This window comes from Nannobrachium achirus (assembly GCF_963921795.1).
Source record: "Nannobrachium achirus genome assembly, contig: SCAFFOLD_220, whole genome shotgun sequence".
Classification (NCBI taxonomy): Eukaryota; Metazoa; Chordata; class Actinopteri; order Myctophiformes; family Myctophidae; genus Nannobrachium; species Nannobrachium achirus.
The window spans coordinates 46,206-72,500 of NW_027664807.1; the positions used below are offsets into that span (position 1 = coordinate 46,206).

The following is a 26,295-nucleotide window of genomic DNA, read 5'->3' on the forward strand; positions in this document are numbered from 1 at the left end:
TGTGCTTACGTCTCATTCTTGGTTAAACTGAATGGGCACATTTAACATTATAGCTGTCTGGAATGTTGTTTATGACACCACAGTCCCTGAAAACACATACAAAACTTTCACAGAGGACATTATAGCAATAACACAGCAATGCTGTGGAGACACCCTGAATTCTTGAAAGAATAGGTTAATTCCCCCGCAGCTCAGACACAAGCGTGTGGAAAGCCCCCAGTTGCTTCCTGCGCTGAAAGATGGGATCGACCCACCCGCTCCTTCTCCGGGGAACTTCTACCTCCCTCGCAGCTCTCTCCTCCTCCTCTCTCCTAGCAACCTCGCGCTCTCTCTCCTCCTCCTCCTCCCTCATTCTCCTCCTGGCCATTTCAAGCCGCCTCTCCCTCATTCTCCTCGCCACCAACACCGCCAATATCAAAGCCTGTCTTCGTCTCATAATAAACATGTTGCGAACTTGCGTGTCACCAATGCTGCAGCACTTCAGCAGCAACTGCGTTTTCCCTACGCCAACCTGATAACTTTCTTCTAAGTTCTTCTAAATAACTCTATGACACCAACTCCTTAACAGAACTACACGGCCGAGATCCACATCCGCTTGCGTCTCTCGCGTAACCGCCCACGTCCCGCGAAGCAGTGTGGGAAATGGATTCTTATTTTGATCCAATGTTTTGATTCTGACATGTGCGTGAAAAGATGTTTCACGCAACTGTGTGAGTCCGGCCTAATATTGCTTTATTATTATTATAATTTTTTTTTATTGAGTTTTAATTTTTTACAGATAAACACAAATTCCAACAAATGTCACAGAACTACACAGTACAATACATCTAAAATAAAAGTACAGTAATACGAACCTAAAAATACAAGAAAAAAAAAGGAAAAAAGATTACAAATGATTATGTACATAATTTGTCCACAAAATATCACTTGTCATACAAATAGTTTGTCATGAAATTCACCGTCCTATGCCTGAGCGTCCCCAGCCGGGAATTTATGTCTGAAATAGTTCAAGAATGGCTGCCAAACCTTAAAGAATTTCTGGACAGAGCCCCTAGTGGAATACTTAAGCTTCTCCAATTTTAAGTGAGCCATCACATCTCCGACCCAACGTTGATGTGATGGTGGAATGGATGATTTCCAATTGAACAGAATAAGGCGGCGGGCCAATAAAGAGGAAAAGGCTATTGCATCGGATTGAGCAACAGAAACCGTAATTTCACCAGGGACCACGCCAAAAACTGCTATCAAAGGGTCAGGGCAGATCTCTTTTTCACATATAAAAGAAAACGTCTCAAAGATAGACAACCAGAATCGTGATAATGATGGGCATGACCAGAACATGTGGTGTTGTGCTTCATGCTTTTATTTCTGATTAATGCCATACTCCCCAGTAAAAAGAATGAAACGGTGGAAATGGCTTCCTTGTTGAACTGTCAAAAAAGCTTAATTCTGGGAGTATATACCAGCTCAGTGGCCTAGTGGTTGAGTGCCCTGAGCCTGCGAGATCGGGGTTCAAACCCCGATCGGGTCATACCAAAGACTAAAAAATGGGACCCAGTGCCTCCCTGCTTGGCACTCAGTATCAAGGGTTGGATTGGGGGTAAGTCCCGGCGACATGCTAGCGTCATGTCCAGGGAGTGTACTTGTACATCAAGCTGCCTCACGCTACAGAAAAAGGAGATAGGCTCCTGCCCTATGGGCCTCATGGCTCGGCAAGGCTCACTTACTTAGTATATGGGAGAAATGTATTAAGGCCAATCTATATCTAAAATCTATTTACAGCTAAAATTATATTTCAGACATACAGTATCTGCCCAATATTGATACTACATGTAATTTATGTAATAAATGTAAAATATAGACCACATTGTACCTTAGTTACATGTAATACATGCTGGTGATTTATCAAATTAGCTTTTTGCTTTTAGTGAGCATTAAATGGTGGTTTTCATTTCAGAATGCGTTGAGGTGACACGTGATGTTTTTTCAAGACATGAGGAGGGCATTGATACTGCTGTCTGTGACATCTCCAAACAGCTGGTAGGTTACTTTACTCTGTCTAGCTGTGTATTCATCATTCCTAATTTACAACTCAATGGATACCCTTTTCTGCCTCCATAAAATTCAATTCAACTCCAATACTTGTCTGTAACGACTAGAAATACTACAAGGCAGTTGTATGCCTCTGCCAACCAGTTGTGTTTACATCTGTCTGTTTCACATTCATATCATTAATAGTATATCTTCCTTAGACCCAGCACTGGATTGCAGAGTTTTGCAGACATTAGTTTTAGCTTAATTCCTTTATGTGCCTACTATAGCAAGTGTTGGATAAAGTACTCAGTGTTTTACTTAAGTAAAAGTATCAATACTGCAATGTGGACACACTTTTGATCTACCAATGAAGGTGGATTCTGCCAACAATCTGAAGTGTGTTGAGCATTCTAGTCATTTACTTCACTAATGTTCAACATTACGTTACTGTGGAACACCTTGCCTGCATTAGCACAATAGACCTACTGTATAATGTACTAATGTATGGCGCGTGAATAAGCCCCCACACCCCCCCATTGATTTGTATTGTTGTCCTTTGCTCTCCTTCTCTTCAGACCAACTCCAAAGTCCCCAAAGATCTGGAAGGTTCTGATTCTGACGGTAAAAATACAATCATTACACATATGGAGTGTGTTGTCTAACCTCAATGTGTTGTCATGGCATCAGGAACTAACAAAGCAGTCAGCTCCATATATGGGCACAAAATGGTTTATGCCCATGCATGGGCTGTATACTGATGATATCATGGACATCTCCTTACGTGGGTGGCAGTGCGACTTTGGTGTGAGGGCTGCATAGATGGGTTTCTGGTCCACGTTACACTGATAAGAACTAGATGCGTGCGCAGGTCGGTACCAAAATTAGCCAATGAAACCAGCGATCCCCAAAACAACAGGTTTGGGGATTGGACGGAATTGATTACATGATACAGTCACCTGTGCATTTAGTCTCAATGTTTGTAAACAAGAAACCCGTCTATAGCACAGTGGTTCTCAACCTTTTCAGGCCATAAACCCCTAAAATAATCATAATTGAATTGTGGACCCGCTAAAGTAATCACATTTGACTGGTGACCCCCTACAATTATTATATTTGAACTGGGGACCCCCCCACGGGAAGCGCTCACTATCCCGACTATCCGCTGTTCCGACATGGTCGGCAGGTTAGTTACTTAGCGTCGGCAGGTTAGTTACTTAGCGTAAGGCAGGTTAGTTACTTAGCGTAAGGCAGGTTAGTTACTTAGCATCGGCAGGTTAGTTACTGAGGTAAGGTTTACTGAGGTTAGGTTTAGGGTTGGGGGTAGAGTTAGGGTTAGTTTTAGTGTCGGAATACCGGCCCGTCGGAACACTGATGCGGACCCCCCCCCCCACCCTGAAAAGCACTTGTAATTCATTACCAAACCCAAAGACCTGAAGAATCTGGAAGGTACAGAGACTGATTCCAAACTTTCATTTAAAGACTCTGGTGTAACATCACAGTTAAAAACTCACCGAACGCCATAAACGCACTATACGTCTTTGATCTCCAGTGCCATAAACGCACTTTACGTCTTTTTAATTAATCAAAAGTTTTATCTTTCATAACATAATTGTCATTTCAAAAAAATCGCTCCAAACGTTAGCCGTTAGCCTCCGTGACCGGAGCGCCACGACCGATTTGACTGTAGCACCGGTGAACACAGTCCTACGGGAAAACCGGTATAACCAAACATTGGTTCCGGCCACCTTAATGTTAATAATAAACGTTCGTTTATACACTTCCCGTGCTTCCCAGACGAAGTATAAGTACTCAAAAAACTTGGAAAAATAACGCGGTTCTACCCGTGCCCTTGATAGCGATCGCTGGCTCGGAAGTGTTATAGCATGTTAGCAAAAAGGCCTGGCCAAAATGTAAACAACTAGGTCACTATCAAAAAAAAATGGACGTGTCTCTTCCTTCTTCTGTTTGTCGATCAGATAGTAGGAGAACACCACCTGGTGGTTTTCAAAGGCCATTGCACTCTAGAGAACACACAGTCCCATTGACAGCATAAACATATCACAATGATCAAGACATCTTACACATGTTCCATTGAAGCCCAAATCTAATGATAGGATATATATATATATATATATATATATATATATATATATATATATATTATATATATATAAATATACATGTTTTCCTTTGTAAGAGGGTTAGTGTGGCTTTCGATAGAAGCATAGATTTATATATGTAATTTAAGTACAAAATATGATTTTGGCCCCCATAAAAAGGTAAAATTAAACAAAATGGATGGCATCAGTTTTGTAGATGTTTAATAAAGGGTGGCATTCAGTGAGTTAAGATACAAGGTTATAACGTAACATTGCACTGTTATAATACAAGGTGATAACATTAATTGTTGCTTTAGCGTTCTATGTACAGATTATTGATGTTTTAGATTTGATTGATTTTTGTATTATTATTATTGGTTTACTTTACCTATGTTTTAAGATGACTACTTATATGCTCTTCTATTGATGTATTACCTTGTGCTATTCTTTCTAACTGTAAATCACTCTGGATTAAGAGTGTCTGCTAAATGCCTAGATTGTAAATTGTAATTGTAAATGGTGGTTTTCATTTCAGAATGTGTTGATGTGACAAGTGGTTATTTTTCAAGACCAGAGGAGGGAATCGATACTGCTGTCAGTGACACCTCAAAACAGCTGGTTGGTACTTACATTTTTCTATTTCAATAGGAATGGAGTGGTTTGCTGCCATTAAAAAAGTAAAATAATAATAATAATGCTCCATTCCCATTGAAATGCATTGGCAGACTCCACTCTCATAGGTAGAATATTATTCTTTTGTGACCGTGCCCTAACAAGTAAAAGTCCAGTAACCAAAATCTTAGTAAAAGTAAAGTATTGGTATCAAATACTTTAGAGTTAAAGTAGTCATTATGCAGAATGTCCCATTTTTCCAAGTTTTACCCAAACCTGTAATAGATCTGCTCCTCACCATGGCCACACCAATTTATTATTGGTATTATTGACGAGGCCAGAATCTGAAGTGTGTTGAGCATTCTAGTCAGTTTCTTCACTAATGTTCAACTAAATGTGTGGTGTGAATAAGTGTAAATGTTACATTTAGCAGCGTGCCTATTTGGTTCCCCTGTTGATTTGTGTTGTTGTCCTGTGCTCTTCTTCTCTTCAGTCTAAGGAGACCAACCCCAAAGACCCCAAGGATCTGGAAGGTACAGAAACAATCATTACAAATATGGGTAACTCTGTGGCAAGCTGACCTCGCGTAGCCAGGCTTACTCATCTGCGAAGAGAAAAGCCTGGGATTGATATGAGGCAGAGGGTCAGAATTTGGTCAGAATTTATTGAGAGGATTGCCCCTTGAGATGCAGCATCTCATTTTAGAGGAGGTCCTAAACACATAAGTAACATTACATACAGTACATTCTAAAACGGCTAGTTCCATTCCTTGATTCTGATTGCGCCTCGTGTTTCCCAACGCCTCTCAGCCGGTGTATACTCCCCCGGTAACCACTCGCCTCTTGTGGCTTATTGCTTTAACAACACATGACTAAACACAAAAGTAACATCCATGTATGTTTTAAAATATTATAACTTATATCTGAAAAGTAACTAGTAATAAAGTTTTCAAATAAATGTAGTGGAGTAAAAGTGCGATATTTCGATCTGAGATGTAGTGGAGTAGAAGTAAAAGTATTGGAAAATTGGAAATACTCAAGTAAAGTACAAATACCTCAAAATTGTACTTAAGTAAATGTACTTACTTACTTTACACCACTGTTTAGCTGGAACCCCCTCAAGGACCACTGGTTGAAAACCACCACTGCCTTAAATTATGTAGTGCAGAGGGGTTATAATTTATAATATAATGAAATAAATAACATTGAGTTTATAATGTATTGGATACATATAGTATAATTATAAAAAATACATTTATTTGGATGCATCCTGCACCAAATATACAAGATATTATGCAAGTTTGAGCCAATAAAAAATATATTTTTAGTATGCGATTAATCGCGCGATTAACTACAGAAATCATGCGATTAATCGCGATTAAAATTTGTAATCGTTGGACAGCACTAATATATATATATATATATATGTGTGTATATATATATATGTGTATATATATATATATATATATATATATATATATATATATATGTATATATATATATATATATATATATATATATATATATATATATATATATATGTGTGTATATATATATATATATATATATATATATATATGTGTGTATATATATATATATATATATATATATATATATATATATATATATATATATATATATATATATATATATGTGTATATATATATATATGCGTACCTCTATGCTCTGTGGGTTATGGCACATGCTCTGCTGCGACAACACACGGTCTGTGTTGTCTAACCTTGTTGTAAATGTTATGGGTCTCCCTGAGTCTGAAATAAAGATTGATTAACATCAATGTGTTGGCATGGCATTAGGCACAACAAATCGGTCAGCTCCATACATGGGCACAAAAGGATAATAATAATAATAATGGATTGCATTTTTATAGCGCTTTTCTAAGCAAGTTGCGAACTCAAAGCGCTTACAATGTTCCATTCATTCATACATTGGGAGGTGAAGCGGCGAACAGTCAACGCCAGCGTCCTCACTTCCCACATTCACACACCAATGGTGGCAACTGACAAGCTAACACCATTGGAGGCAACGCAGGGTTCAGTGTCTTGCCCAAGGACACTTCCACATGTAGACAGGAGTAGCCGTGATGTGAACCGCCGACCAGAGCCCTGCAACAGGTGGGGTACCCGTGGGTACCCGACGGGTACCCGTGTTTGACGGGCGGGTACGGGCGGAATATATTCAACTATAAATTTGCGGGTACGGGGACGGGCGGTGCGCGACTAAACACGGGCGGGTGACATTTTACTGTGAAAATCAGACAACTGTTTCTGCCTAAAACAACGTCACAAGAGCGCACACATGCAGTGAGCAGCAGGACGACAGAACCACGGCATGCATACGTCAAGTCACACACATGGAGCAGCGGCAGCCGGCTGCCTGGAGCGCACACACTCACAGTGAGGAGGACACCGTCACACAACTGAATAAAGTGGCCGCGAGTGATCTGCTTGCCTCGCGTGCGATGTAGTTGAAAGGTGCATGATTGTATAATATCCACGTGATTCCACGACTGTTAGGAGTTCCTTTATTATCGTCACATCATGGGTCCGGTTTGGTTTAGATTACCTCGGGCTGTTTATCATGAGAGAACACAAGACAGACAGACAGCGAGTGGCGTTCCCTTCAGCTGTAACCTCGCCCACCAGGCTTTCAGAGAGCTGTAAAAAGCTGGATATGTGCTTCGCCGTATGACGGTGCGTGTCGAGCATAGCAGACATGCAAGCTCACAAAGCTGCAAGTTCCAACATGTTGTGAGCTTGTAGCTCTGATATTTTCAATGCGCGACACCGTCGGATGACAAATACAACTGCACAAAGCAGCGGAGGCAGAACGCATCAGCAGCAACAAGCTGTCGCGACAGTGTCAGATCATGATACAATTTTAAATTAGTATGATTGGTTTTAAAGGTTGTTCTACTTTATCCAAATAATAATAGACCTATTAATAATAGGCTTAACCCTTAAGTTCTGTTCAGATTCACTACACCTTCGTTCTGTTCGGGTCATTTTGACCCGGGGGGTATTTGGTTTAAAAAAAAACAACACTAATATAAATTTTAACTTAACAAATCATCATGATACATTGACTTTGACTCAATACCAAACAATTCATATGATATATATGGTAAATGATTGCATTCTTGCTTTGCTATATCACATTAAACAATGAAAGAGCTAGGCGTTTTTAATGATTTAGCTGAAATTCATGTAAAAAAACTACTTTATTTAATACTGGGCAATATTGCTCATGCTTATAGGACAAAATGAAAATCAGACAATATTGTTATGAACAACATGCCCATTAATTGAATACTTGTGGTTCAACAGGACATCATTCTCTCATAGAGCTGAACACACATGTGAACACACATGAACGTCACATATGAATATACACTTGGACAGGTTTTCAAACACTTTGGTCTCAGGGCCCCCCTGTAAACAACATTTTCATCCACAGCACCCCTGAAATACAGTGTTACTTTACAGCACCTTATGTTTATGTAAAATAATGTAACATTTTCCCCTAAGATAGTACAGTACAGTCACAAGGAAAACTTCAGATAAGTAAGGGGTGAGGGGTGAGGAGGGGAGGGGAGGGGTGAGGGGAGAGGAGGGGAGGGGTGAGGAGGAGAGGGGGTGAGGAGGGGAGGGGTGAGGAGGAGAGGGGGTGAAGGGTGTGGGGGGGTGAGGGTGACAGGAGGGGGGAGGGGGGGAAGGAGGTGACTGTGTGTCTGTGTTAGTATACAAGCTTTCTTTTATTTCTGTGCATCTGGAGTGGCGGGGGGGGGGGGGGTGTGGGAGGGAGGTGGGGAGGGGTTGGGTTGGGGGGTTTGGAGGGGAGGGGGTAAGGGCGAGGTGAGGGGGGTTGGAGGGGTGGAAGGGGTGATTGTGTATCTGTGTTTGTACATGATTCCTTGCATTTCTGTGCATCAGGGGCTAAGTGTGGGGAGGGGGGGGGGGGGGGGGGGCGGTGCGGAAAGGGGGGGGGGCTCGGAATGGGGCTTCGGAAGGGGGGTGTTAGAAGTGGGGGTGACAAGTGGGGGTGACTGTGTGTCTCTGTTTTGGCATAATACTGTGTATTTCTGTGCATCTGTGCTTCCGGGTCAAAATGACCCGAACAGCACTTAAGGTTCAAAAAATATGAGGGGGGTGTAGCATGGGTGTAGTGCAAAAATATTTTTTTTACATGTTCATCTCAGAAGAATCTTTAAGGCCAGTGAGTTTCAGGTGGAAACAATTTAAACTTCTACCTTTTTTTTCCAAATGAAAATGTAAAACGGGTCAAAATGACCCGAACAGCACTTAAGGGTTAATAACAGCATTTTCCGACGGCGTGCAGTAGGATTCGCTGGGGGATCAACTATGGAGTGAAAATGGAGTGCGATGCCATTGAAAGAACGCACGCACGGCTGTAGGCTATTTACTTTAATGCATGTAATCACGGGTAGCGGGGCGGGCGACGGGTCCATTTTTTGACGGGCGGGGCGGGTCTGGTTTTGATTTTTTAATAATGACGGGTAACGGGCGGTCCACGGATCTGATTAATGACGGGACGGGCGGGCGCGGGTTGTCAAAATTGGACCCGTGCAGGGCTCTGCCGCCGACCCACGGACCATTGGCCACCCCGCTCTACTTCCTGAGCCACAGCCGCCCCAAAGGATAGCCCCTTTTGTGCCCATATATGTATGGGCATATACTGATGACATCAGGGATCTCCATATGTGGGCATGTACTGACAGATACTGAGATATCCATACAGTATGTGGTGGCAGTGTGACCTAGGTGTGAGGTCCGTAGCGCAGTGGTTCCATCTTACATTTATATTACATATTGTGATGTCATGTGAAGCATGACCAATTCACTCTTTGTCAAGTCCCGCCCCCTGTCGCTCTGTGGGAGAAAAAAGTCTTCCCTCCATCCACTCCCATTGTAAAAACGATATTTTTCATAGCCATATTGCTATTTAAAGTACAAAAAGAAAAACATCTACGTGATATTTATAAAAAAGGATCAAAAAGGTACAGTAGTTACATTGCAAAACGGGGATTTCCCCAAAAAAATACATGTTTTAATTAGTTTAACCAAAATAGTGCCTAGTACCTCTAGGCTGACTCGCACTGACCAGGAAATTAAGGAAGTAGCTTCAACATAAAATGTATTTTAATTGTAATTCTGCACATTTAAAATATATGTACCCAATCGAATATCTAGTTACATCAATATCATTCATGTGAACTAGTTTGTGGAAGCTTATTCATTATAATTATCAAAATCGCTATGACCGCACTGCACCACACCACACCACACCACACCACACCGCACCACCACAATAAAGGGTCAGTTTTAGTGCCTCTTCCCCGGCTGGATTCCAGCCTTCAACCGCCAGCAGCAGGGGTGATTAAGATATCTCCTGGCGAGACTTCTGCATCAGTCACAATGCGAAAGTCTCGGTAGGAGATCTCTATGTTTTTATCATTTCAACAAATATTCACTGTGTATTCACTCCATTGTGTTCGGAAATGTTCCTATTTATCATGACAAAGCAAAAAATAGATACAAAATAAAAATAAATATCGATTCAAGGCAATTTAAAGCAGCTGAACATTGATGGCCTGATACAGTCAAAGCATGATCTTATCCAGCACATTGCCAACCAACATCAGGCGAACATACTGCTGCTACAAGAGACCCACTGTGTTACCGAAGCTAATCATTGATGGTTTCGACCTCATCAGCTTCATAGGTCACAAAAAAACATGGCATTGCCTGAAACACCAAGCAAGGAATAAATGCGAGAGCCATCCAGCAATCTGCAGCCAACTCTGCTATTGAATGTTGCACCTTGGACGCCCTGGGCACCACCTTTTGCAACATCTACAAACCACCTGTTTAGTTTGACATATCCTTCCTCCCCACCATCCCTGTGAACTCATCTGTCTGCTGTGATTTTAACTGTAGAAACATCAAATGGGGATTCTCGAACACTGACAGAAATGGCTCTTTTGCTAGCGACTGGGATCTGATTTTTGACAACATGGACCCCATAACATTTAACTCTGATATACACGGCACTTGGACATGCCCCAACCTGTCCTTTGTCTCCAACAACAATGTCAGCAGATGCTGCAACAGAATTGTTCCCTAGATCTGGTCACTCCCCTATCATCATCTCCAGTGACATCAAGGTTGCCATCGCCAGCCTCAACAGAAGAAGATGGAATTTCAGGAAGACTAACAGACAAACGTTTTCGGAACTCACCAGGAAATTAACACCAAGCCTACCTGACCCATCCTCCAATGTGAATGGAGTGTATAACGCCTTCTGCATCCTACTCAACAAGGCTGCCAAGGTTTCCATTCCAAGAGGCTGTAGGGACCCACATGTACCTTACTGGGATAAAGAATGTGAGAAACTGTACAATGACTACATGAATGCCACTGACATTGACCAACACTCTCTCTGTGGTGACCAACTGCTGGACCTTCTTGTGCAAAAAGGACAGGCTAGATGGGAGGAGGAAGTTAATAACATCAACTTCACACATTCCAGTCTTAAGGCCTGGAATACAATCAACCGGCTAAGACCATGCCCCATATCAGCAAAAGCAATTTCCTCTGTACTTGCCGATAAAGGAAGATGGAGAGACCTCTCATCTGACCATTGTGTCTTTCTCGGTTTATGGGCAGATCTATGTACTGTAAGCAGGTCTCAGAACGGGCTGTCTGAGAAAGGTCCCGATTGTGATGTCACAATCGGGACCTACTGCTACTGTTGTGCTGAGTGGGGGTTGGGGAGGGGTGGGCAGGCCTGAGAAGGAGGCAGGAGGAGCTGGGAGAAGGTTGGGGAGGGGTGGGCAGGCCTGCTGAGCAGGAGGTGGGGAGGAGTGTGGGGCCAAAACTGGCTCAATAGCGCAGTCCTCCCACTCAGGACAAGGTGGTACTGCAGCTGAAAATGCTCTGAAAGCCAGGCAGAAATGACAGGGGCTCTGTATTCAGGAGTGGTAATTTAGCCTCAAACCTTTTGAAAAACTTTTTTTTGGGACACAAACAATGTTATATAAATTATTTTTAAATGCATGGTGTAGGACCTTTAAGGAAAATAAGGCTCCTGGAAATGACAACATCCTGAAGTTCCTGAAGAACATGAGCCACGAGTCACTGACCTGGGTCCAATGTTTCCTCTCCAACTGCCTGGAAAACCTGACCATACCATCCAGATGGAAGCAGGCTAAGGTGATGGCCATACTTAAGCCAAACAAGACACCATATGAACCAAAGAACTACTGCCCAATTTCCCCTCTGGCACATCATTACAAACTGCTTGAGAGGGCCATTCTATGAAAAATAAACATCATTGAAGAGAGCCTTCCCAAGCTGGTTTCCGTAAAGGTCGATCAACAACAGATCAAGTGACCAGGCTGGTTTATGACATTGAGTGTGCCTTCTAGAGAAAGACAAGTTTGCCACACTGTGTATACAGGATCTGGGTTCCGACCCAGATCCGGAGTATCTTCTTATGAATGGATCCGTTATCCTTGTCGGTTCCTGGGTATTTTGGGGTCTCTGGCTTACCTGAAGACATATCTGGTACTAACTAAATACTATATACTGTAGAACAAACTTGGGAAACAATGTGGAATGCCCTGACACCATCCATTAAGGATGTTTAATGTCCTGACATTAAAGGATGTGTATCACCGGTTGCCTTCAAAAGTGTCCTGACTGACCATTTCTCTTTCACACATCTCTCCATCCCACCTTGCAACAGATGCCATTGCTCTGTACGACTATGAGGCCCAAGACGACGAAGAGCTGGGATTCAAGAAGGGAGACAAACTCAAAATCTTACACAAGTGAGTGACACGTTTTTTTTCCTTTCTTTTCTCAACATATAGGCCTGTAAATCAAGCTCATGTGCTTGAGTTTAAAAAACACAAGGCTTATTATGTCTTGTCTTTATTAAAAAGTGTGTTTATCTGCTATATGTTCCCTCTGTTTCTTCATTTTTGTCTTCCTTAATCCTCTCTCTCTCTCTCTCTCTCTCTCTCTCTCTCTCTCTCTCTCTCTCTCTGTCTCTGTCTCTCTCTCTCTCTCTCTCTCTCTCCAGACCAGGGTACAGGTGGTATGCTATGTTAACCAGTACAGGTCAGAAGGGCGTCATACCCAGTCATTATCTGACCACAAACCTGTTGGAGACAGAGGAGTAAGTAGGCCTAGTAGGCTAGTACTATATACTGTATACACTGTATGAGTTAGTAGGCTTAGTACTACTATTCGGTTCTTAAGCCACAACGTATTTTTTTAGTCAGACTCACCGCTGGGGCCAAGCAGGTGTATTGTCATTATGGGCAGTGTTGTGTCCCTCGCTATTTCAACAGATCTGAGACAAAAATAACAACTAAAATAGAATTCTACCACTTTCCTGTCAACAAGAAAGAGAAGAGGAAATGCTGCAATTTTTACAGTGGTGGAAAAAGTACTCCAATGTTTTACATAAGTTAAAAGTACCAGTCCCCTCCAACTTCCTCGACATACAGTGTAAAACAAGGAAATTACTCGACAGGAAAATGTCTTTTATGTATATAAATCTGTGTATAAAAAAATATATATTTCCACACAAATCTGGTTGTTACATCAACATTGTTCAAATGGATATGTTTGTTCGAGCTTATTTATTGAAATGGCGAAAACGCTAAAAGTAGACCCTTCTGGTTCTCCAGCGAGAGGCCAGGCTTGACTCTCCCTGCCAAGCAGGGCTCTAAAGCTCCATAAATCTGTCTTTATTTTGGTGAGTAGGTATAACAGTATAATAAGCGTAATAGAGTAAAAATGTAATAGAATAATATTATATATATATATATATATATATAATATATTTAACTGTTAAACAACCAAATGTCTGTCCGTCTGATGTCTGTATGTCCAATAAGAGGAGGAGGGGAGGAGGTTGTTTTTTTATCAGCACTTACAAGTTAAGCTTATCAAAGAATATAAAATGTGATTTGATCTGTGTTTGTAACACCAAAACAACACCTATACATAATGTAAGGGTTAGTGCTTGTGTCGCAAGAGCAACTTGGCCTCTGGAATGCCCCTTGCACCATGCTAAATCTCCAAATAGTGGGTAGCGGGTTATGGTCCATTGTGTAGAAATAACGTTGACTCTGGTCAAATAAATGTATGGATTATTAATGGTATCCCAATTTTTTTGGATAATGGTATGTATTGTATTGTTGCGACCGAAGACATGAGAAATGTCGCAGCTTGTCTCCGCCTGTCTGTCTGTCTGTCTGTCTGTCTGTCTGTCTGTCTGTACACATTTTTACAGTCTATGGGTTGTTTCCCTTGTCACTGTGACATCAAAGGTGATATCACAGGTGACATCACCTATGTAAAAAAAAGTCCATAATGGGTTTCCCCAGAATCACTTTTATGCCCATATATGAATATCCCTGATGTCATCGATATATATCACTGGCCAGATGGCCAATTACATGGACCATATCTGTGTGGCTGGTTCAGATCGGGATCTCCATGTATGGGCTTAAACTATATGTATATGGATACATATCTATCTATTAAACCAGCAACTATTAAACCAGCAAACTCACTCACTCACGCAATCACTCACGCTCTAACGCTCACACTTATCTACGTTTATTCACTCGCTTCAACTGATCCCAAAGTTAACATGGTATTGGCCATTAGCATTATACCAACGGTGACGGAGCCCGAATTTCATTTCTCCCAAATTAAAGCTGTTTATTAACGTTTTCTTAACCACTTCTGTTGAACTCTGCTGTCTGTTGCCAGGGTTACGGTCCGTTCCTCCAGGCCATGGGATCTGTAGCCCCACACACACACACACACACACACACACACACACACACACACACACACACACACACACACACACACGCACGCACACACACACACACACACACACACACACACACACACACACACACACAGACACACACACACACACACACACACACACACACACACACACACACACACCCCTCTCTCTCACAGTTAGGAATGTTCATTCTCTCTCTCTCTCTCTCTCTCTCTCTCTCTCTCTCTCTCTCTCTCTCTCTCTCTCACACTTTCACCGGGTGCGTTTGATGTGTCTCATCTTCCAACGGGTATGAAAAAACTATGTGGAGCAAGCGCATACATCGCCATACTTCTATTCACCTAAATTTGCTGTTAAATTATTCATCATAAATATACACTCCTCCATGGGCTGTTCCTTACATTATGATTCTCCCACATATTATCACGCACACACCAGTTACAGTAACTTTCCCCACAACCCACACTCTGCACATATTTTGGAGCACATATCTTCGAACGGGTAAGGTCTAGTTATTATTAATAAAGGATAAAATGAAATAAAAAGTCCATATATGGGCATTCCCAGAAACAAAATCACTTTTATGCCCATATATGGAGATTTCTGATGTCATCAATCCCATGCCCTAACTGGCCCAAGAGCCTGCTTTACTCTGATCACACCCTACCATCCCCGAAAACATTAATATTAAGTCCATATATGTGGATATATATTAATAAATGATACAATAAATACAATGTCCTTATACAGTATGGGCATTCCCAAATTATGTCCTGTTAGGGTACCCCCTTATGCCCATTTATGGAGATCCCCAGACATCAAACCCAGGCCCTAACTTGCCTGGGTCCGATATCACTGACCAGATTGCCAAGACTTGGCGCGACCTCGCCCTTTATGGGGGAGGTCACATGTGATTGATTGATGACTGATTGACTGACTGACTGACTGACTGACTGATCTTGTTTGCTGTGGTTCAGGTGGTTCTTTAAGGGTGTGAGCAGGGAGGATGCTGAGAGAATGCTACTGGCCTCTGGAAACAAACTGGGTTCCTTCATGATCAGTGACATGCAGGGCCCACTCAATATAGGTGAGATATTTGCACAATTATGACCCAGGTAGCATACAACAGATAAAGATAAAGATTCACATTTCTTTAAACCTCTTCACTTGTCTCCATGTTACTCATCCTTTGTGCTATCTTCTCTCTGTCTCTCCACAGGCAGTTACACCCTGTCAGTGAGGGACTGTGATGTCCAGAAAGGAGACACAGTCCAGCATTATAAGATCAGAGGCCATCTGGACGATGGACGCTTCTACATCTCCCCTCGTATCATCTTCCTCACCCTGCAGGACCTGGTCAGCCATTATAAGAGTGAGTTACAACTTCCATCAGAGCATGTTTGCCAATACAAGTATATATAATACATTGTATGATCTAAGTAAAATATAGCTCATGCAAAAAAGGCCCTCCAGCCAATAGCATTCACTGGGTACCATTTCTGGAGCGGGTATAGAAAGATGATCATTTGCTGGAAAAATAGGCTTCATTTACAGTCTGTAGAAACCAATGGGGTGGCTCTCTCCATCTATGAACACAACATGTATTCTGTTTACACTGATGAACAGCACCTAACGGTCGCTTGACAAGGGTAACTGTAACCTAGGACGTCTGTTACCTAACTTAACTGGAACAATAGTTGTACTGACTCTGACTTCTAAAAACGTTTCCAGGGAGGTTTCATGTGTCGTCTTGCTGTGTCACTCTTTCTTGTTTATCGGATTATTTCTTTTGCACTGATCAATTGGACACTTTTTGCTTGACTCTGCATTAGGTTGTGTCGTGTTGGTAGTATTATTTTGAATATTGTCGCTTTTGTTTGACATGGTGGTGAGATACTTGTGTAGCACTGACTAGCATTGACTGTTATGAACACTTTAGTTTGGCACTGCATTGATAAGTTATGCTTTAAAGGCCTGGTGACACGGCCAAAACAGCTAATTAAGGCTATCAAATTATCACACTTTTTTGATGATGTCATGTACCCCCATGTTAAATTATCCAATCAAATTAATTAATTGCGACCGTAGGTCGCATTTACTATCAAAACCTCCACCGGCTGTCCGTCTGTCCATCCGTCCGTCCGTCCGTCCGTCTGTCTGTCTGTCACACGTCACACGTCACACTTTTGCCCTGCTCATATCTCCACAACCGTTGCCCCCATCCATGCCAAATTTTGCACACACACTCCTTACCTGCCAAACTACAACCTCCAAGGACCCCCGGAGCTCCAGGGACCCCCAGGTCCCTGGGGGACCCCCAGGTGTAAAAAATTACCAAATGTGCAAAAATGACCATCCCAACGGGGCTGCTCACGGGGAATTCCTGGGGACCACCCACTCCTGGTGCTCCAGAACGGATGCAAAAGTGGTGGCGCCCCCAGTGGAGGACCCCCTCCACTGCAGCTCACATAAAATGCCGTAACTCGGGCTAGGAGCGTCCGGGAGAGCCGGGGCCGGTACCTATTCGTCCACCAAGGCAACGCGGAGACCCCACCCCTCATTTCTCACATGGCCCTCTTCTAGCGCCACCTTCAGGCCGATTTTTAAAACACATTTTTGGACACTGCTCCTACAGTTTTTGCCCTAAAATCACGCACATCGCTACACAGTATGTCTACACTCATCCCATCAACATGAATCTGTCCCATATAGCGCCACCTTCAGGCCGATTTTTAAAAACACATTTTTGGACACTGCTCCTACAGATTTTGCCCTAAAATCACGAAAATCACCACACAGTATGTCTACACTCATGTCATCAACATGGATCAGGAAGATTTTGGAAAAACACATTTTTGCCCTTCTCCCGATTAGGGAGTCTTACTGGTTGTAGTTACTGCACTGAAAGTAGTACTTTCTGTACAGTAACTGCAATACATTAATTTGATTGGCTAATATGGGGGGAGGGGCGGAGTTGAGCGGCGAGCATTATCTTGTGAAACTATCCCAACATAATTGTGCGAGGAGGAGAAAATGCGACAATTCATAAACCGAATTTTAAAACAAGCAGTTCTAGGGGTAAAAATGTTATAGAATCTGTTATAGAATCCACCCTAACCGGGTTAGGGATGTCACGATACCAGAAATTTAGTAGTCGATGCCAATACCATTGAAATTCCACCGTTCTCGATACCATTTCGATACCACGATAAAAATAAAAAATAAACCCCATGTAGTTCAACATACACTCCTTTATTAGAAGTGAACAACAAACAACAATACTGTATGCTTAAACAGAAGTTGCATGTAGCTTTAAATGATTAAAATAAAATAATGTGCATGTAGCCTTAAAAAAATGTATCATTAAAAATCACACCCGTGTGAACTGAGCGGTGGTTTACCCCCCCGCCCATCTCCCCCCCCCCCCCCCTGTGTGTGTGTGTGTGTGTGTGTGTGTGCGTGTGTGTGTGTGTGTGTGCCTTCCCTGGCCTGGCCTGAAAACAGCGCCCCTCCCTTAACATGTGTGGTCATAAAAGGTACTACACCACAGGCTTGAGGCTACATACAGACAGACCCACCCACCCACATACATACATCTACACACACGGCCACGCTATGGAGACGGTGTGACCACCGCTCAAAAAAATAAAAGTGTTGGCTGTGTGTGTGTTGCTGCTGCTGGCTTTGCTCTGTGTCAAAGTCTCCTCTGGCTGATACTGTGAAAAGAACATTGAGATTTCTGTTAGTAGATGTAGCTAAGTGACTGACTACAGCAACAATATGAAAACAGCATAGGCTGTAATAACACACACACACACACACACACACACACACACACACACACACACACACACACACACACACACACACACACACACACAGTGCAAGCAGTCATTTAATGACATGGTGAAACCCTTTTTAGTGATATTTATTACAAATCATAGCCCATTACAACCGCACGCACACACACACACACACACACACACACACACACACACACACACACACACACACACACACACACACACACACACACACACACACACACACACACACACAATCCTAGCGTAAAAAAAAAAGTCTAGAAGAACATTGGCCAAACATCAATGCCAGCCTTCTCAAACAAAGAATAACGTATGTATTATTCCAGCGTTGTTTAACGTTACGTTGGGTGATTCAGTAAATGAGCTGCCTTGTAACTTTATGTAACTTTATGCGGGACAGACGGGGGCTGCTCTCCGTGACGAGGCTGGACACAACGTTAACGTTACTTTGCCAGGCAGCTCATTTACTGTGTGGGCTCACCATAGTAACGTTATTAGATATGGGCAACAATGATAACACGTGAATTCAAATGCACTCACCTTGAATTCTTTGTACAAGTCTGGATGTCGGTCTTTTAGATGTTTCGCTAGTCTGGAAACGGTTACGGGCGGCGGGCCGGCATACAGGTTTTTGACGATCAACTATTAATCCCTGCTCATCCTCGAATGCAAAGTACTATACGCGACTTTTGGTTAGTTTTTCTTCTCAACTATGGAGGGGAGGGTTAGGCTGTCGCTGCTTGTTGGAGACGACGCGATGCAGATGCGTGCGCCGCCGCAATGTTGCATGTTGTTGTTTTTCTCCTTGAAGCGTGGTAGTCCACGTAACGTTATCACAGCATCAGACCCTGCTGTGAGGGTTGTGCGTGTGTCTCCGACTGCCTGCTGTGAGGGTTGCCAGATAAGCGCTCATTTACAGCCCAAAAATAACACAAAAGAAGCGGCCAGATCTGGCGTCTCGGTACCAACGGTACTTCGGTACTACCGTACTTGTAGAAAAGTCAGTACCGTACCGTACCGTACCGTCACATTTGGCATCAAGTTGGTACCGAAGTATCGGTTCTGGTGACAAGCCTAAACCGGGTACAAAGTACAAGTCTTCTACCAAAAAGGTGTCAGAGATTAGTAACGAGGGTCCAACGTTCTCCTCCTCGGCAGCTCTGAGCCCTTTTTAGCAGCCATCTCTGCCCTGCTGTCTCACCGGAGCACAGCGGAGGACTGAAGTCCGTGGCTCATACACTCTGTGTGTGTAGCCTGTGTGTGTGCGTGCGTGTGTGTGTGTGTGTGCGCGTGTGTGTGTAGTCTGTTTACACACACAATAGCTCTCGAAAATAGCCTTGCGGTGCCGCGCTACAAGCTAACAACAACTTATCACGTTGTGCGCGGCACCGCACGACGGACGAAGTATACATTCACTACTAACTGATACGGCCCCGCCTCCTTTTCAGACCGTTTGAAGAAAGACCACGTGACCTACTGTATCATTATGTTAAACTTTGGGGCGTGTCACCAGGCCTGTACTGCTATTTGTGTTGTGACGTTAAACTTATGAGCGTATATATATATATACATACATACATTATATATATATATATATATATATATATATATATATATATATATATATATATATATATACTTATTTGATTGTGCCTTTCTCTTTTTTTACTGTACACAACAGTACTTTTTTCTTTTCATACTTCTCTGTTCTGCTGCTGTTCTGCCTCTGGGTGAATAGTAAAGGTATCTATCTACCCTCTGCTGGCCAAACATGATAGTCATAGTTACTGTAGGTTCCATGTACTGTATCCATGTTATTTGTTTGTTTTACTCCTCCAGAGCAGTCAGATGGTCTCTGCCAGACCCTGACCAACCCCTGCCTCAGCACCAAGCCCAAGACACCCTGGGAGGTCCCCAGAGAGTCACTGGAACTGGACAAGAGGTTGTGTGTTGGACGGTTTGGAGAAGTCTGGATGGGTGAGTCAAATGTATTTTGCACTCAGGAAATAAGGTTCTTTACAATCAGTCATCTTCATGTCATAATACGGTAACTAAAGTATGCCATAAAGCTATGGACATTACCTCCTGACTGGCAGTTGCACTTTGCATTGTGAGACATAACCATTGTTGGGTAAAATCAGTCAAACTTAAGTCCACAGTTTAAATGTGTGGATGTTTAAATTGTAATCTGAGGAAGACCTGTAGTGTTCAAAACATCACTGTATCAAATGGAGAAATAAATAAGACAGTGTGTCTTCTGCTCTAAACTAAAAAGCATTATTTAGTGGAATCACCATAGTGTAAATGTGAGTGAATACCCATTGGTAACAGCTTTTAAGTCATCTTGACTATTGACCATACCCACCCACTCCACCCTTTCAATTCAAAGGAGCTTTTGGCCTGAGAATAACGTATAGGGCAAAATGGCCATTGTGTGACCTGGTAAATGTTCCCATTCTCAGGCACGTACAATGAGCACACCAAGGTGTCTGTGAAGACCAGGAAACCTGACACGTGGTCAGTGGAGGACTTCCTGTCTGAGGTCAACCTGATGAAGACCCTGCATCATGACAAGCTGGTCTGCATGCTTGGTGCAGTCACCAAGGAGGAGCCCCTCTACATCATCACAGAGTACCTTGAGAGAGGTATGTGTGTGTGTGGGTGGGTGTGTGTTACCTAAATTATTAATTAGTTAAATAAATATGGATATGGATAAAATCCATAACCAAAATAAGACAGAGACGAGCCAAAGGACTATCAATCAATTGCTGTATTTGAAGAGAGTCAGACAAGGAGACAAACAGCTGAGCATACCATCCTGGTGGCAGCTTTGTAATTCTCTCTCTTTCAAGATGGAAGTTAACATACAGTATATAAAGAGTACAGTTATGACATGTAAGACCGTGGGACTTATTGATTTGTTCCCAGATCATAACAAGAAGAAAGACACGTAGAGTATTGGTAATTTTCCACTAGTGACATACAGTATAACCAAAACATGATTTCATAGTCAGGGCAACCAAAGTTACTATGACCTGTAATCATAAGCCTGAACTCACAGTACCACCAAAAACATGGTCTCCTATACTGTAAGTTCAGTTCATAATATAACCTTATGGTCATATGAGCTTCATACACCAATCATACAATTATGTATCATAATTCATATACATCAGTGTGTGCGTGTACATTTCTGGTATACAGCCACTACATACTGTACAAATTGCAGAGATAGATCGTACAAATGAGTGTCATTTGTTTACAGGTAGTTTACAGGACTTCCTAAAGAGTGATGAGGGCAAACACACCAAACTCCCCGAGCTCATCAACTTCTCTGCCCAGGTGAGCTTCTGTCTATCAAACATCCTCTAAAATATATATCCTAGATCTCTTCAGTGTTGCCTCTGATCTCTGATGGTTGCTGTGTGTTTTGGGACAGAAAACCTGGTGTTGCTGCCATGTTCCTTGACTTAAAAGGACTTAAACTCTACTAATAGTTGTTTTTGTTGGCTGTGTTAGTGAATATGTGCTGTCCCTCCCATATACTCAAGTAAAGCTGACCCCAGACCTTTGTTCCCTGCTTGTGCATGTTTGCCTGTATACTCAGACCTCGAAATCTTGTTTTTAGTTTTAGTTTTTTGGCTGGCAAGAACGAGAAGTATGCATGGATTCCCTATCCTACATTCACCATGGTAACATGGCTGCACGTAGTCTGCTCGTGAGCCATTACATCACGTTTTGACGTTTCTTGTGTTTCTGCTGTTCAGACGGTGACCCGAGGGGAGACCGTTGTCAACTTTTCCACTCTTAAACCTGGTCTTACTTTGTTGCGTTTTCAACTCCCTAAAATGGCGTTGTCGTCTGAACAGAAGCCATATCTGACATTTTATTTCAGTGTTTTCTTGTGACAGCTGCGTTGTGTAAACAGGCTCTTAGTCTCAAGCAGTGAGACATTCAATACCCTTTACATCACTTTATATCACTTATCTCTATGTTTTCCTCAGAAGAGCCTTCCATCTGTGTCATCCAGTCATGGATGACATGGATTCTCCATACATCTCTCATGTGTGTTCCACACCAGCATCTTTCTTTATCACTATGGCCAGCATTAATGACTGCAACAGCCAGGGATGTAAACTAATGTTTTCATAGACTGAGGATCAGGTCCAAGAGACATGAAATCTCATTAAAAGGGGATGACGTCACAATGAATTCCCTTTGAAAGTGTGAAACAGAGCTTCTAAATATCTCAAACTAAGGAACACTCACATGCACACACCATCCAGTATTGTGGGTGGTGTGTATTCTGCTTTGTCCAATGTTTGTGATGTTTGATTGATTTGAAATATTGACACTTTTTAAACATGCAGTATGAGTTAAAAACAACAATGGATGACACAGAAAAGGCAAAGGCTTTATTGTTTCAGTTTTGGTCAATTTACCATTCATCACTCAAAGAGCTGGACAAATAGCAATGTAATCGAACAAGTAACACAATCTAATCTATGTTGTTGGTATTCGTGCATCCCTGATCTTGTGTTGGGTTGTCAAAGCAAATTCCTTGTATTAAATACATACTGTAATTGGTGATAAAGTGTTTCTGATTATGACACAATGTGTTTAATTGTTGAGAACATAGTCCATAGAGAGCCATCTATTTTGTGGCAGACAGCGATGGTCTATTGACTGTTTTATTTATGCCTGTTTTCTCCTAGATCGCTGAGGGTATGGCCTACATGGAGCAGAGAAACTGTATCCACAGAAACCTGAAAGCTTTAAATATTCTGGTCACCGATACTTTAGTCTGCAAAATCTCTGGCTTTCACCTCGCCGGGATCTGTGAGGACAATGAGTACAGATCTAAGAAAGGTGAGACTATATCACCATTGACCCACACTGGGCATTCATCTATTTTTACAGCTTTTACAGCAACTTTCTAACAATGACTGTATTCTGTCCTCATGCTTGTCTGCATTGTAAATGTAAACGTATTCCTCCATGGTAGACACGTGGGAGAAATGTGATTGTTAGAGGCATTTGGGGGTAAAAGTGGGGTACCAGGCCATTTTACATACTGTAATTCAAGGGTGCTGAATCTGAAAAACAAAATCGTATTTTTTTTTGCGCAGGGCAGCGCCAGCGTAGACAAAGTATCGTCGTTCTGAGCACCATTATTTGTGAGCAGTTCACGCAACTGTTTTAATTCCACGTTGTTCAGCTTTATTTCCATGCTCTGTCCTTCCTACCACTACCGTTTTAAGATCGGTAATTTGATCAGACAATCCCTGGCTGCATAGCTCTAAGCATCTGTCTGAACTTATACCCCAGAAGAGGGACTTGCAAACGATTCTGTTCTTCTTGGAGTCGACGGCGTCGTCGGCCGTCTGATGGGACTCGGAGCTGGAGTAGCCCCCGATGCACAAAATAAATCTTGTGTTGCCATTGTACTAGCTGTAAGAAATATTTCACGCTGTACTAGCTGTAAGAAATACTTCACGCTATAGTAGCTGTAAGAAATACTTCACTCTGTACTAGCTGTAAGAAATACTTCACACTGTGCAGCTTCCAACTAGTACAGTAGTTGACTAAACACCAAACCGCCATACATTTAAAGGCAACTCACTCCCATGGCTAATCAACGCCACACAAGCTGTGATTTGAGGATTTCAATATCGAAACATTTCCCCGCCTCCACTGTATCAGGTACAGTACATTCTTAACTACTGTTTATGATTCTACATGAGTTAACAAACAAACAAAACAAAATAACATAGCGATTATTTTTGCCCTGGACCGTTCTCGTCTTTGACAGTTTGTTCATGTGCCTGATTGTTTGTGGAAAGAAGCTTTTTTGCAGTATGTTCGTTGCTAGTAGCTTTGAGACTGCGTAGTAGTTTTTCCATGCTGAACAGACTGGTTGGGATGGTGTAGATCTTTGATGATTCCCTGGGCTTTTTTGACACAGCGTTCGTTGTACAGGGCTTGGATGGGGGTGAGATCACATCCGCTGATGCGTTCGGCTGTCCGCACAACCCTCTGCAGGAGGAAGAATTTGAATTATTTTACCCTCTCTACTGCAGCGCCACCGATTTGGAGGGTTGAGTGGTCTCTAGGAGGCCTCCTGTAGTCAAAGATGATCTCTTTTGTCTTGTCAATGTTGAGAGATAGGTTCTTCTCCTGGCACCATGATTTCAGGTTCTCCACCTCTCTCCTGTAGGCTGTTTCATCGTCATTCGTGATCAGGCCTATGACTGTGGTGTAGTCCGCAAACTTGATCACTTGGTTCAAGCTGAACAGGGCCACACAGTCGTGGGTGTACAGGGAGTAGAGGAGGGGACTCTGTGCTGAGTCTCAGAGGGGCAGAAGTAATTGTACCCATCCTTACTACCTGACGTCTTTGTGTCAGGAAGTCCAGGATCCAGTGGCACAGGCTTGGATTTAGACCAAGCCCCCAGAACCCAGGGCTAGATTTGAAGCAACCCCGATGATGGCCAAAGTTGGAACTGCAGCCTAAACGCACATTTTGGCCCCGCCCCCTCCACTCCAGACAATCCTTCCTCTGAGCGGAGAGCAGCGTGACGTCATTTGTGTTCTCTAATAGAGACCAATTTCCCCCAGAATGCACCTGGATTAGCTACATGCTAGCACGTAGCCGTTGCTTCAAAACGCCACTGAGCACTTGCATTGAAATGATAGTGAGGGCGGGGCTCGTCCGCTCTCTATTTTATATATACTCTATGATTTAGACCCAGGCTCTTTAGCTTGGTATCTAGTTTGAGGGTAACTAGTAAGACACCTCAGGGTGACTTGCGACCTCAGGGTGACTCAGGGTGAGGTCGCGCCAATTCTTGGCCATCTGGCCAGTGATGTATATGGGACCAGTTACTCATATATGGAGACCCCTTCATGATAGTTATGTTATATATATGGGCATTCCCATATATGTCCTTAACTTGTTAACTGCCAGGGGCCACAAGAGGCCGCTAGAGTGCCAGACATTTCCCCATAGGGCTTCACTATAACATCCGGGTACCCAGGCAGAAGTGCCTTGGGTTTTGACTGCAGAAAGTGTTATGAACGTGAACCGGAGGAAGTGAGCTAACAGTTAGCTATCGTCTTTTTTTTGAGCGGTGGTAGACCGCTCCATAGCATGGCCGTGTGTGTATCCGTGTATCCGTGTATCCGTGTATGTATGTGTGTATGTAGCCTGAACTACCACTCAGTGACCAGAGAGGGTGCTCTTGAGTCTAGTCTGAGCATCAACTGCAATATTCTCTCTCTCTCTCTCTCTCACACACACACACACACACGCACACACACACACACACGCACGCACGCGCACACACACACACACACACACACACACACACACACAACCACCGCTCAGTTCACACGGGTGTGATTTTTTTTTAAAGAAGCCCGATCTGAGGCTATTTAGCCACAAAAAAAAATTTTTCGCTGCCCTAGGAACACAGTTCAGAGAAAAAGGTCTCTAAAGATGTGACAATGTATTGCATTAGGCGGCGCGATGCGGTGGCGTTACCCGATTACGGGCCGGTGGAAAGAGCTCGCGGTTTTCGGGGTGGAATCAAAATTTAGACGGGGGCTTTGTCGAGGCCTCCGATTATTTAATTCATTTTATTAAAGAAACCGGAATTGTTCAGTTTTTTTGGGGGGGCTCTAAACTTTATTCTAAACCATTTTCAATGGAATAAATCGTCGCAACATGTAGAATGGCTCGTTAGAAAGCCATGGACGAGCCAGGACCACCCACGTCTCTACTAGCAGCTCAGAGTAAGTAAAATAGCAAAAAAAATATTGTATTGTATTGAAAAAAAGAACCGAAAT

The 26,295-nt window shown here is 42.7% G+C and overlaps 1 protein-coding gene across 1 annotated transcript in view; it reads left to right on the plus strand.

The window, feature by feature from the left end:
- Positions 1-26,295, plus strand: part of LOC308280790 (tyrosine-protein kinase HCK-like) — a gene marked incomplete at both ends in the record, with an annotated part of 106,802 nt that overhangs the window by 41,023 nt on the left and 39,484 nt on the right. The window contains 6 exons of the mRNA XM_080755106.1: positions 15,601-15,710; positions 15,843-15,995; positions 20,287-20,424; positions 20,910-21,096; positions 21,717-21,789; positions 23,163-23,316. Of these exons, the coding sequence (XP_080611232.1) occupies positions 15,601-15,710; positions 15,843-15,995; positions 20,287-20,424; positions 20,910-21,096; positions 21,717-21,789; positions 23,163-23,316 (815 nt within the window). The remainder of the gene's footprint in view (positions 1-15,600; positions 15,711-15,842; positions 15,996-20,286; positions 20,425-20,909; positions 21,097-21,716; positions 21,790-23,162; positions 23,317-26,295) is intronic.